Source organism: Zosterops lateralis, assembly GCF_965231275.1.
Source record: "Zosterops lateralis genome assembly, chromosome: 5".
Lineage (NCBI taxonomy): Eukaryota > Metazoa > Chordata > Aves > Passeriformes > Zosteropidae > Zosterops > Zosterops lateralis.
Genome location: NC_139766.1, coordinates 71,816,034 through 71,829,710, shown reverse-complemented (window position 1 = coordinate 71,829,710; position 13,677 = coordinate 71,816,034). Strand labels below are relative to the sequence as shown.

General features: G+C 46.6%; 1 protein-coding gene across 4 annotated transcripts; it reads right to left on the bottom strand.

Moving 5' to 3' along the window:
- Window positions 1-153: 153 nt before the first annotated feature.
- Window positions 154-12,048, bottom strand: NUP54 (nucleoporin 54; the record flags this gene model as incomplete). Of its 4 annotated transcripts, none has more annotated exons than XR_014590184.1 (13): window positions 154-527; window positions 762-959; window positions 1,287-1,397; window positions 1,736-1,855; window positions 2,217-2,324; window positions 2,792-2,885; window positions 3,457-3,511; window positions 4,283-4,479; window positions 4,803-4,990; window positions 7,108-7,337; window positions 7,964-8,116; window positions 8,207-8,290; window positions 11,990-12,048. XR_014590184.1 is itself a non-coding variant. In XM_083861988.1 (13 exons), 13 exons carry the CDS (start codon window positions 12,039-12,041, stop codon window positions 831-833), a joined length of 1,683 nt encoding a protein of 560 aa, XP_083718114.1. In that variant the 3' UTR covers window positions 154-830. The 4 variants fall into 4 exon arrangements, 3 of the variants coding, with proteins under 3 accessions (XP_083718114.1, XP_083718112.1, XP_083718113.1); XM_083861988.1 differs by adding an exon at window positions 10,236-10,397 and having other exon boundaries at window positions 154-959; window positions 11,990-12,041; XM_083861986.1 differs by having other exon boundaries at window positions 154-959.
- Between the last annotated feature and the right edge of the window lie 1,629 nt (window positions 12,049-13,677).

Below are 13,677 nucleotides of genomic sequence, written 5' to 3'. Positions count from 1 at the left end.
TGCCAAGCAGCTCTGTGGCACTGCATTTGACAGCCTGTAACCTGCAGTGCCCAGAGCAGAGTGAAGTGCACTTACCTGCAATTGTGAGCAGTGTCACTGCCTTGCTGATGTCACTGAGAGCCAACACCACACACCACTTATTACAAAGTCAGACTGAATTTATTACTCTTAGGCAATTTAAAAAAGGCAGGAGACAATGTCCAGACATTCTGTTACTTAGAGGGGCAGCAAAGCTTTGTATAATTCACAAACGTAAAGTGATCAAAACACAACCTTCAGATCCTTGCAGTCCAAAGGAAGGACAGAAACTGGAAACATGAACTTTCTGCAGCTTGCCCCAGCAATCAACTGGTATTGCAGAGAACAACACAGTTACAGCAACAAACATCTCTGTAATGATTTAAATTAGCTGTTTACACAATGGTGCTACTTGATTGTTCTGACAGAAACAGGGAAGCGGGCTAAGCTTTCCACAAACCGAGTCATTAGTGAAACAATCCCCTCAGCATGGCATTTTTAGGACAATGCTGTTGTAAAAAAAGAAGAAAAAAAGAAAACAATGTACAATAGTACATATAGTTTCATAGTAAAATGGTATCTGAACAGATTCAGTTTTCCTTCTTTTGTTAAAGCATATACAGCTTTATAAATTATAAACCTTCCAAAGGTCAATTTTAAAAGCTTAGAAGAGGCTTTGCTAATTCTAAAAGTAACAGACAAAAATACCATTTTGCTCCTACAAGATATGTGTTTTATTTTACCTCAACAGTTTTAGCCTTGGAAGGTGAGCCATGAACTTGACTACCATGTTCTGTGTAAATCTCTACCAGTCAACTGAAGACTCCCCCTCGGATGGGAATGCTCTCGTTCAGCCCATGTTCTATTAGCTTGATGTCCTCCAAGTCATCCTTGATGATGCTGATTAGGTGACTCAGCCCTTCTTGCTGCTGCTTCAGGTGCTGCAGATAGTTCAGAAACCAGTGTGAGTATTGTTCAGCTTAACAGACTTACTAGGTAATACTCCTCAGAAGTGTCACGACTGGTGGCATTAGCACATTGATAAGCCTGGCATCGTTTCTTTGAGGAAGGAATAACAGCATTTTCTGTACTAACAGCCTATCTCCACAGAGTGATTTTGTACAGTAGCTTGGTGCCCTGGCACTGAGAGCAGTTAAAAGGATGACTCCATCAAACAAGGCAAGGACATTATAGATCCGGTCAGTGTGTGTCTGGCTTAAATTATGACATTTAAAGAGCAGGCCAGGATTCTACCCATTAACACTTACTTGCTTGATTTCCCTTAAGAGGTCTGCATCTATGTAATAGCGCTCTTCAGCCCGCACTGCTCCAAAGTGGTTCTGCATCCTGATCTGGGACATGAGCTCATTCAGTCTGCCCTGGGAAGAGAACAGGCTTAAATCAAACACAACTCATTTACAGCTGGCAGAGCTCCAGTATCTACCATTCCTTGATTCTCCAGAGCTGGAAACATTGCTGCTCATTCAATTTTCAGATGTTCTGGAAGACAGGCAAAGGATAAGCCACTCCAGTATTTCCAAGAACTCAAAACTACTGAAGTACCTATTGGCTATTCGGTAAAGACCATGACACTACAACCTACTCACACTGCCAGACTGAAAGCCTCCCAGAACCAATATATACACGTGGTTTGGAAAACTAAGATGTTTTTAGTGAGGAAACCCCAGAGTCATTAGCCAAACTGTCAGCCACTCACCTTGAACTGCGTGGGTGCATTAAGTTCACACTGAATTGTATCCAACTGTACACGAAGCTGCTCCTCATCTGCTTGAATGGCATAACCGCTTTTCCTTTGGATCTCCTGCTTTATTAGCACCTACAAAAGAAGCCTTGGATGGTCATTAGAGAACACTTGGATCAGCCCCCTCCCCACCAGACCATCCACATCTTTTGCCCTTCCTTCAGCCTGTTTCTCACTAGATTTGTTGTGTCATTTAGTCTGCTGCTCTAGGACCTCAGGGCAGTCCTGTGGCTTTGGATAAGAGAAGGTTCCCAAGTATGGCAGACTTGAAGTTTTCCCTGAAAGGTCTGCCTGGCACTTAAATGAACACCTGTTAGCTGAAGTCAGAATAATTTTCAGCACTGGTCTGTGCAAGACGGAACAGATTCTCCTTTCCTCTGAAACTGCTTGTGGCACTAGACCGTGTCAAAGGACTTATTTGGATTATCCCTGTTACCTGCAAAGTTCTGTGTGAAAGTGCCATCAGCTTCCTTTTGTACTGCGCAATTTTTGCCATAGTTGTCGTTTGGTTTTTCTGCAGTTCACTGATATCTTCTGATATTATCTGCAGAGGAGATGGGAATCAGTTGGAATTCAGAGAAGTTTTTGGCAACAGAACATGTTAGACCTCATTTAAAACTGGGAGTTTCATGACACTACACTGCCCAGCAACTTGGTGTCCTTCACCCAGATGATTTTAAAAAACTTTCTTCTACCTCTACTGTTCTGCTTTGTGTTTATTTTCATACACAACTGGGATTTTCAGAAGGCATTGGAAAATTGGTTGCCCAAATTTAAAAGTCCATGCCAATACAATGTAATGGAGCTGGTGTGGATTAGCCTATAACAAAACAGTAGGCTGAACCTGAAACAAATGAAACCCAAACCACACTGCTCAGTTTTTGGGCAAAAGATCTATTTAAGGAATCTATTAAGAACATGGTTCATGTTTCAGTGTTGAACACACAGGGGCCAATGCACTTAATGGCACATCCTTTGTCAACAGCAAGTCATAAAGATGAGCAACCTTACATCTAATCGAGTTTGATGCTGTTTGGTCATCTGATCTTGGACCTTCAATCTTCTCAGCAGTTCCTTGAAACCCACCATTGGCACAGGAATAAGCCTGTGAAAACACAAATATTTCTTACAACGTGTTTTTATACTGGACACATGGTAAGGATTAGTAATTATGAACAGGATCTAATATAAGGTTACAGATTATGTTGGTCTTCTATAAATTGATACATAACCATATCTTCTTTTGCTAAACTCTAGAGTCCTCACTATTCCCAACAACCTGTTCCTTTTTCATAAAGAAACCAGCCCAATTTATCTGTAACCACTGGAGGGTACAAAGGTGCATCAATCTTAAGCAAAAGAGAGAAAAAACCCATAACTGTTGCAAAAAATAAGTCACAATAACCAATCCATGTAAAGGAGGACACCACACCCCCCAAAGAACCCAAGTAAGACTCTTTATCCTGGCAGCTCCTAAGTGCCTTAATGGGTAAAGGGATTAAGACAGGCACTTCCAGTAATCTTCACTGCCTTCAAGGGGATCAGCACTTGGCCAAGTTGTACTCAAGTAACTTTCTTGGAAGTTACCTGAAGGGTACTACGCAATTATGATCTCTTTCTCCCCTTTCCAAGCCTTGTTGCAATACCTCAATACTTGGACAGACTATTGGACTTACTTGTCAGGATCAGGATTATCAACTTTGGCTTGTTCCCATATAATAGGATCAACACCTGGAAAAAAAAAAAAAAAGAAGGATTCTTAATATGGATATCTGAATAGAGAGATGTTACAGCTGCTAACCAGGAAAAAATGCTGTGAACAAACCCTATCAGTTATGCTAACCTGAATGCTTGTTACACATAGTTATTTGAACTAGGATAGTTCTTTAAAAGTCCTGATGCTGAGCAGGGGCACTAAAGGCTGTCAAGCACTCCTGCAGGTTTGAAAGCGGGGGAAAGGAATAATCCACAGGTGCTCCCATTGGATAATCCATACTTTAAAGGGAGAAATTCCTACTGCTCCCACTATATGCCACACTTATGTCATCTGTCCTTTTAAAGTTGCTTATTATGTGAAACAAACTAATACTTAAAAAATCAGTAATTTTTTTATCAAAGTACCAAATCAGTTGGCAAAATAATCCTAGCAGGAGTTAGCTTTGACCTTTCTGCAAGACTAGGCCCAGTGCCTTTTCCAATCTAGATTTCATAACCTTTCATATCCTAAACATAGATGTATATAAAAGCTATAGACACAAAGGCAAATCATCTAATCAAATGACATTCATAGCCCCTAAATACCCTAAAACAAAGCTCTGTGTGCACACTGTCTGTGACCACATAGGCAAGCTAAGAGACCCATCTGAAAACTAGCAAGTGAGTAGACGACATGATTATTCTGGTATTTAACTTTTTTCCCCCCCTTATTCTTTTCACAGGTGTTTTCCAGCAGGCTGACGCCTGTTTTTTTCCCCGAGAGCCCAAAAGGCCCAGCCCACGCACCGGCAGGAGGGTTCTGCAGGAGCTGCTTGACTTGTGCTGGGGACAGCTCTGTCCTGGCCATGGACAAGCTGACCCCCAGCTGCTGCAGGGATGATTTGATGTTGGCTTGCTCAAAGTGGGCGTAGAGAGTCGTTGCGGGAACTCTCCTCGAGGTGCCGTTGGGCGAGCGCTCCACAACATAAATGATCACTTCTGTCCTGAGCCAGGCAAAACACACAGCGTCAGGAAAAAGCCAGCAGCACTCAGGAGCTAACACAATACAGAACCATCCAAAATCCAAGCTATCGCTTCTCCCACCTGACTTTTAACTTCCTTTAGCTAAGCGAGATGTAAAGCACCAGTACCTGCGGGGTTTAACACAGCAAGGGAGAGAGAGAAAAGCTGTAAATACCACTACATTGTCTGCTCTCCCCAGTTTTAACAACCACATTCTATGGTGATACTAGCACTGCATTAATAACCTAAAATCTCTGGAAATGTACTGGACTTAATGCCATAGTACTGTGGGAAGTTCACGTACTGATCATCTGGCATCGTTTTAACACCTTCAACATTGACAGTCAGGGTCTGGTTTCCTCCCAAAATTTTGTGTAGTGATTCTACAAGCTGCTGCTGCTGGCTTCGGATATCTGCTTCTTTCCTGTTAAACACCAAGACCACGAGGCCATCTTCGTCTTTGTTGTTGGGCATTAAACTGTAACCCACAGCCTGCCAAGGAACAAATGAAAAATGAAGGTATGTTACTAAGCAAAAACACATCCTTGTGGCATGAAGGGGAGGGGCTAAATCCCTCCATTTTTAGAGCAACTGGCTCAAAATTTAACTCACAATGTATTCAGAGCTGCAGAAACGTAAAATCAATTGCCTTTTAAATCATTCTCTCACACAGCCATCAGTAGAGCAGCTTTTGAAATAGTTTGGATTTTTGCAAAAAGTTCCTAAGTATCCTTTTCCTATCAGGGGAGGTGCCAACACAGTAGAGCTGACAGCAATCAGGAACATTTTCCAAATGGACCCTTTTCCCAAACTGCAAATGGAATCAGGGGATCAGACTTAATTACAAGCAAAAGCAGAGTGGCAGCTTTCACCTTCCCTCGCCTATCAGCTGTCACCCCAACACAGCATTGATGACAGGAGGGACAGCAGGGGCTTTGTGAGGCCCTGACACTGCATGTGGGTGAGTGACCTGCACCTTTCCCCTCGTGCAAGCTCAGCTGAAGAGAGAAATGAGTTGAGGACATGCCCAGGAGCCTGGTTTTGTCAATAGAGGGTAATCCCTTGCCATGATGAGCCTTGCAGAATCAGCCATCCTGCCATGGAGCACAACAGTGATAGCTAAGGAAGAATTTGTTTTTAAGCACGTGACACCTCAGGTATTTCTGTTTTAGATCAATAACTCTTCCACAATCTCTTTATGCAAGGCAGTATTTTCAAACTAGAACAGATTGTTTTTACTTTACTGTGGTCCTTCAAACAACGGCCTGTAACATGTACCTTAGCAGCCTGTGTTTCTCGGTCTGGAGCTGCATCCTTCTCATGTGCCCTAGAGCTGGAATTGTGTACAAGTGGAGACCTGTGGAACCCTTCATGTAATGCTTCTCTCTTATCTGATGCTGGATGTTTCCAGAGGCAATAACCAAACTAGCTTAGGATGCTTTGTTCCTACCCCTGTGCCACCTTCTCCCCTGTTTGTTGCAGGCACCTTCCACTGGAACTTGTCAGTATTTCACTTAAGGCATGTGAATTCATGGCATTAGAAACACTCCAGTCACAGGGACAAGAGTAAACCTAGTATCTGTATCTGGCATTGTCTAACCTGAAAACTCTTCTTTTTAGTAAATGAAACTCTAAAATAACTGATTTTACATCACATGACTTACACTGGGCAACTTTCCAAAGCTCAGAAACTGTGAAAGCAATTTCAGTAATAACTTTACAAGAAAATAAGCTTTCAGGTGCATTGCCAACAAAATGTTCAAGGTAACACTGAAAAAGGTGATGCACCAAAACCAAACATTTGTTAGGCAGGCACAGTTGCTGCCAAAATTTTATGGAAGTCTCATAAAGTGCATAATCAACACGAGACTTAATGAATTATTAACGTACATTGAGGGCACAAAGTTCACACTCCAAAGGATCAGCTCAGGGAAGGAGGGTATCACCACGCCTGCCCCAAATCCCCTGACAAGCTTGAGGCTTAGCAAGACAGTCAGCAGGTGCGGGATTTGCGGAGGGTGCAGAACCACAAATTCTTTGTCCACAAGAGAAGCAAGATCTGAAACTGCTGATGATTCCATACACAGACTGGAGCCAGCATGAGCACTGGCAAGAATAGAGGCACAAGAAGGCTGAAGGCTGGTGGATTTTAAAACTGGCACAGGCCAGGTTCATAGAGGGTTATTTTAATCTAGACAAAGCAATGAAGAAAGACACTGAAGTTCTTATTCCAAATGTTCACAGTTTCTTTCAGACAAGGTTATTTTTAATTGTTTCTGTCTTATTGTAACATACACAGATACACATTAAAATCAATTTCCATAGATCTGTTCCAAGTACACACACACTAACCTGAATGCTAGCATATGAAAGTGTTACTTTCATGATCCACATCTGGGCTCATTATCTAGTCCCTCCACACCACCCAGATTTCCAGCATCTTCGAACCTTTTAATGAGTATGCATCAGAACTGTGCAGATTACCTGGAAAAATACTGTTTCAGAATACTCTTACCAAAGACAGAATCTGATTTCACACCCATGAGATGCTCAGACTCAGCAGAGTAAGGGCATCAGTGCCCTCTGTGGGCAGCTGAATGACGCCGTACCTTAAACCTGCAGAAAGGGTTTTCCTGCGTGAACTCCACTGGAGCGATGTTGTTGTTGAAGTATCCTTTGCCCGTGCCCCAGAAGGCCTGGAGCTGGTTCCATTTGGCCAGAATGGCATCCCTCTCATCTCCCAGCAGTGTTGGGGCTGAGAGGGCGCTGGCTGTGTTGATGAGCTGGTTGGACTGAGCAGGTGTCTGGGCAGGCTGGTTGAACAACCCGCTGCCTAACGCTGGGTGGGATGAAGAGAAACAAATGAACTCCCTGACCAACTGTGATCATGCTATCACCTACCATCTGCCTATCACAGGCATCACTTCTTATCACATTCTGAGAAGCAAAATAAAACCACTGAATGAATAAATTAATTAAACCTAGATCATGTTTCTTAAGTGTCTTTTTACAGCCATTCTTCATCTACAACACAAGTTCCTGAATGCTACATTAGAAGAAATCTATTTTTATTTTTTTAACTGAGACACCGGTATTGATCCATGTCATCCTCTGGCACCCTCAATATCTAAATTTGAGAGGCAGGCTGGCTGTTACAAATTCAGTGGACTTAGAGCCTGATGCTGTTCATTATCCAACTCCCATTTAAATTAACCTCTGCCCATTTTTCCTCCTCCTTCTTGTAATGCTGTGACTGCAACATCAATTCTCTAACTACACTTCAGCATTGTAAATATTGTTGGAAGCTCAAGCATGAAGCTCAGGGACTTGCTTGAGCTCCAGTTTAAGAGTTTAAGTGTAACAGCCTCCTGTTACAACACACTTCTATCCCACTATGAGTAACTGAAGCTGTCGGTCTTGCACTTTCACTGCCAAGGAATGGGTAAATCCAAAGGCCATACTCACTGGTCTGCTGCTGCTGCTGCTGCTGCTGCTGCTGGGTTCCAAAGCCTCCAAAGCCTAGCCCAGTCCCCAACCCACTACCCAAGCCGGTTCCAGTTCCTGTGCCAAAGCTGGTACCAAATCCAAAGCCTTTGTTCTGGGTAGCACCAAAGAGCCCTGAGGAAACAAGTAAAGGATTACTGAGAAGGAGAGCACAGGGGCCGTGTAGCGCAAAGCAGCCCCAGGTGTGCCCCGTGGGCGCCTTACCGCTGGTGCCGGTGTTGGTGGGTGCGGAGAAGCTGAAGGCTGGAGCCGCGGTGGTGGTGGTGGTCCCGAAGCCCCCGAAGGCACCTGTGAACACAGAGTGGGGCTGTGCCGGGGCCGGGCACAGCGGCACAACCCACCGCACGCCTCGGCCTCATGGAACGGGGGCTGACAGACAGATGGCACACGGCACAAGCACAGAGGTCACACTGAGCATGGGCACCGAGCTCCTCGTCCAACAAAATGGGAGAGGAAACACTGACCACAAAGTCACGACTTGTATGGAGTGTCAAGAAAGCAAACAAAAAGGCAGCAGTCAACTGACATCTCGTTCCTTTGCCAGAGGGATGTGCTTTCCCTAGTGACAGACACAACTAACAGGACTATTTCTTAGATTCTTTCTCAGGAATAAGCAACGTGATGGTTTGCAAACTTACAAATAGTCCTAACCTCAGGAAACAAATCAGAACCTGAGGGCCAGGTACACACAGTTGCTGCGCTTACAGGCAAAATTTACAGCTAAGATTCTACAGGGCCCTTTTTTTATTTTCCCAATGATCCTCCCCATTACATCTCATTTGGAGGTTCAACCACTAGTATAGGAAGATGGATGCAAAAGCAATCAGCCTTCCACAGATTTTCAGGAAAAGCAGTCACTGGCCAGCAGGAGAGGCTTGAGCTCCAGTGGTGCCAATGGTGCTGGCCCAAGGTGCAGCCTGTGGAGCGCTGACCTGCCTGGGAAACCAAGGCCTGTGTTTCATGCTGCTTTTACACGTGTTTGAATGGGAAAAGACACTGCTGCAAAGGATCTGTCACAAAGATGCTGCCTCTCCTAACTCACATGTCAATAGCAAAAAAAAAAAAAAAAAAAAAAAAAAAAAAAAAAAGAAAAAGATTCTTTAGATCTATTATACTCACAGTCTTCCTGTCCACAAACAAAATGAAAAGCATAAATCAAAGCTGATATGCAATTGCATTTTATATTTCCATTCAGCAAACATCTTAATGTGGGTGGGCACAAGAAATTGTTCCCTGTAACACCCATGTCTCAGTCCTGCCAGCGAGTGGGACACCCTGGCAGGAGCACCAGCAGATGCCACCATTTTTAGGCACCTTTGTACTCACAGCAAATTTAGTCATCCTTTCTTGAAAAGGGACTTGAGAATACAAATTAAACTTCAAAGCATCAAATTAAATATCAGATGGACTATCCACAGTCTCTTCTGGAGCAGCTGAAATGAAGCTAAAGAAATCCAGCCCAAGGATGTTCAAAGGAAATAAACCCCAATGATATCCCTGGAGTGCAGTGAACAGATGAGAGGCGATGTCACTGTGGGATGGATGGAATTCCTATACGAGCAGCAGCAACGGGACCTCCCGGGCTAATTCCACACCAACAAAAGCATTAGAAATCCACCCAGTCCAGTGTTTTTATATGGAATGGGAAACAAGGTTGATTGCTCAGATCTGATGGATCTCCACGGGGCCACCAAGGGCTTCCTTAGGCACCCCCCAGCGCACCCATCCCGTGCAGGGCCTCCCTCTGGAGAGCTGGGCCGGCTGGTTTTGGGATGCACAGCAGGAACAGCTCCCAGCTGGCTCTGACTTTGTGCCGGTCGTATACAACTTGTTTCTCCACAGAAACTACCCAGGTGTGGTGGTGCATTCATGACAGCCAAAGCAAGGCCAATGAGGAGACACAGGGGAAGATGAAAACATGACTGCAGTAGTCCAAGAATCTCATGTCAGGAAACGTGGCCCAGGGACCAGTTCTGGGATTGCTTGGGATCACTTGGATTCATTCCCATCTCAGAAACTTTTGGGTTACTTTTCCTCAAAAGCTATTCCTTGAGAATTTAACAGGCAAAACCCCTCCAAGCCTATGGCTCTCCAACCTATTCCATTTCCAGACCCAGTCTTTACTGGATGGACATGAGGATTAGTAGTGGACACAGATTCCCAGTGAGGGATGCAATTCTTGGACCCCTGCTGGTAACATTCACCATGGAACACGTATTGACGCGTTATCTACCTGCGCTTGCCAGACTGTTACCAAAATTGAATGGTGGAGTTGAGGTAGTGGAAACACCGAAATTCCCAATATTAAAATTCACTGCGGGATTAGCAGTTAATCCGAAACCCCCAAAATTAAACCCACTGGCAGTGGAGTTTGCAGTTTCAAGCCCACCAAATCCTGACGAGCGGGAAGCAGAAAAAGAGCAAGGCAACGTTAGTTCTGAGGGAAAGGCAGGTCTCAGGAAAGAAAAGCTGAAGCATTTTTCCATCCTCATGGGCAAGACAAGGCATAGTTAGAAACAAAACGTATTAACTGGCATTAAACATTATTTTTTGGACACAAGGAGGACAGTTAAAAGCTCCACACACTGCTGCTGTAAGGACATTATTTTTCAATTATACTGCGCATAAAGCAGCAGCATTTCCCCACCGTATTTCAAAGCCATACATGAAATCATCTCTGTGATTCAATATTCACATTAAGAGTAATTTTTATCAGCCTAAGACTGCTCGACACAGCTGCATCTGTGTTAAGTGTAACAGATAAGAGCAAAATTAATCCATAAACTATTAGGAAGGCAAGAATAAATCATCTTCATACAAATAATACACTCAGATCCATGACAGCAGAAAAACCATGAAACAGAGCACCAGCTACTCCAGGGTGGACTTATCCGAGTTCTAATGCCAAAATCTGCCCACCTAAGTCCTGCTGGATTTACTGATGCATTCAGCACCCCTGGGATGCAACTGAAACAGGTTCATGCTGAACAGACAACGGGAAGTCCTGAGGTGTGATTTCGGATTTCCCCCTGATATTGGTCTGAGTCTACAGGCACAGGGTTCAGGCAGCACAAAGTGGTTTTTTTACTTTCAGATGGAGCCAGAAAGAGTGTGTGTAAAAGTCCCAGAGTGGAAGTGACAGTAAAATTCAGGTTAACTACAGTAAAGGTAAGTCTTGTCCAAAGGACTTGCTCAGAGCCAACAATTAATTATTTTACTAAGTGAGGGTAAGGAAAGCTCTGTCTTACACTTCACCATCACTGACAGCGACAAAAGAAGAGGGGAAAAGGTTTACACTTACGAGTTAACCCCTACCTCTGACTTTGCTTAAAAGTGAAATTTCCAAGGGCATGTCGTCCAAACGACGACTTTATCGCACGCAAAATGCTGATCCAAGGGACCCGCACCACCTCAGCACAAGCGCCTCAAGAGCAACTCCCGGGGCCGCCGCGGGCCGGGCTGGGCGCGGGACGGCACCTCTGAGGCGGCCGCGGCTCCCATTGGCCGGGGGGCACGCGCTGCCGGCCACCGCCGCTCCCATTGGCCGCAGGGCACGCGCGGGCCGCCGCCGCCGTTCTTATTGGCGGGGAGTGTGGGGGAGGCAGGCGCGGCTCCCGGAGGGGACCGCGATTCCCATTGGCAGGGGGACAGGCGCGGGTCCCTGAGGCGGCCGCCATCCCCATTGGTGGTGGGGCACGCGCTGCCGGCCGCCGCGCTTCTCACTGGTGGGGGGCACGCGGGGGGCCGATGAGGGGGCGCGATCCCCATTGGCTGGGAGGCACGCGCGGGTCCCTGAAGCGGCCGCTGTTCTCATTGGCGGCGGGGCACGCGCTGCCGGCCTCAGGGGTTCGCATTGGCGGGCTGGGGGGCACGCGCTGCCGGCCGCCGCGGCTCTCATTGGCCAAGAGCGGGGGGGGGGGGCGCGCGCTGCTCGCCGCTCGGCTCCCCCCGCCCCGACCCTCCGCGCCCCGCTCCCCTCGCCCTCACCGGTCGGGTTGGCGGCCCCGGCGCCTGCCGTGGCGCTGAAGTTGAAGGCCATGGGGCCGATCGTGGGACGGCGAGCGGAGGCCCCCGCGGGAGGCGCCTACAAGCCCCCGCGGCGGGTCCGGCCACAAACAAAATCGGCCGCACGCGCCGCTTTTCCGCCGCCGCCAAAGCGCTTCCGGGTGGCGCAGGCGGCGCGTGGTGACGCCATCGGCGTGCGCCGGGGAGCTATACCACTGCGGGCAGCGGGAGGGGGGACCGGGAGAGGACTAATGTCCCAAAGGACACAGGGAAATGAAGGAGAATAAAGCCAAACAGCTCTTCTTCAAGTATCGAGAAGGAAACGTCCTGCTTTGCGCTAAACAGGGATTCTAAAGGCTCGTGCGAAGGCAAATATTCTCAGCCTGAGCTCACCCCAGCAGGGGCTCTCCCCTTCCCGCCTCCGCTCAGGGGACATTCCCTGGATTGCCCAGCACTGGGACCACAGCGCCCCCGGGCCTTTGTGTGTCCCAGCTGCAGGACCCGGCGAGCAGCCGGGAAGGGACATCACACAGCTCCTTCCCAGCGACAGCTCCCACGGGCATCCCACGGCCATGAGCAAGAGCTTCCTTCCATGAGAGGACAGCTGCCCAGGAAGGCCGAGGAGTCTCCCTCTCTGGGCACATTTCTGTGGCACCTGCACCCAAAATACCCCACGATTCTGTGAAAAGCAGAGCAAAGCCAGTGCCCAAAGCGTTTTCCCGGGGTTATTCCCAGAAAGCAACATTTGGGGGAAACACCGAGAAAGGGTGACAGTGCTATCACGGAATCTCAGGAAGGTTTGGTTTGGAAGGCACCTCAAAGCCCATCTTGCTCTGCCCCCTGCCATGGGCAGGTGAGGCATTGAGTTAGAAGAATTAAAGACTGTAGTGAAAATAGATAGTGCTGAGATAATGTAGCTAGGACTTCCCTTTTGCTAACAGAAGCCAGACTAAAGGAACTGATAATCCTTGGAAGGAACTGATAAATCAGAGAAGCTGTCAAACTAGGTTTCTGCATCCTGAATAATCAATAGACCCCATGAACACAATACAATCATAAATCAAACAGTCCTGGGAAAAACAGGATTTAGCTGTCACGAACACTAAAGGTTAAAAAGTCAGAGCTGAGGAAGACAATCTTACTTCATCATTTTGGGACCCCACCCTATAAAAAAGACCACTGACCCATTTCAAAGAACAAACTACGCATGCTTGATGGCTTTTTGGGCTAATTACCATACAAAGCGGGGAATGGGAGGTATCAGAGCTATGAATATGCATTTGTAGTTTGTGTATTCAATACTCCTGTACATAAAAGACCCTGTGATGATCTGTAAAGGGCGCGTGTGTTTCTGGGAGCTATCCCGCACGCTGCCCGGCGTCGTAATAAACATACACTTTTTAACTTTAAACTGTTAAGAGAGTCTTTGTCCGTCATAGTTGGATATTGGTATTAGATCAATATCCATAGTTTTTTTAATAAATCACAGGGACACCTTCTGCTATCCCGGGCTGGTCCAAGCCCCATCCAGCCGGGCCTTGGACACTTCCAAGGACCCAGGGACAGGCACAGCTTCTCTGGGGAATCCATTCAAGGGCCTCTTCACCCTCGCAGGGAGGAAACCAAAGCAGGAGCCAGGAGAAGGGCCCCAAACAAAGCCCAAGCAATGC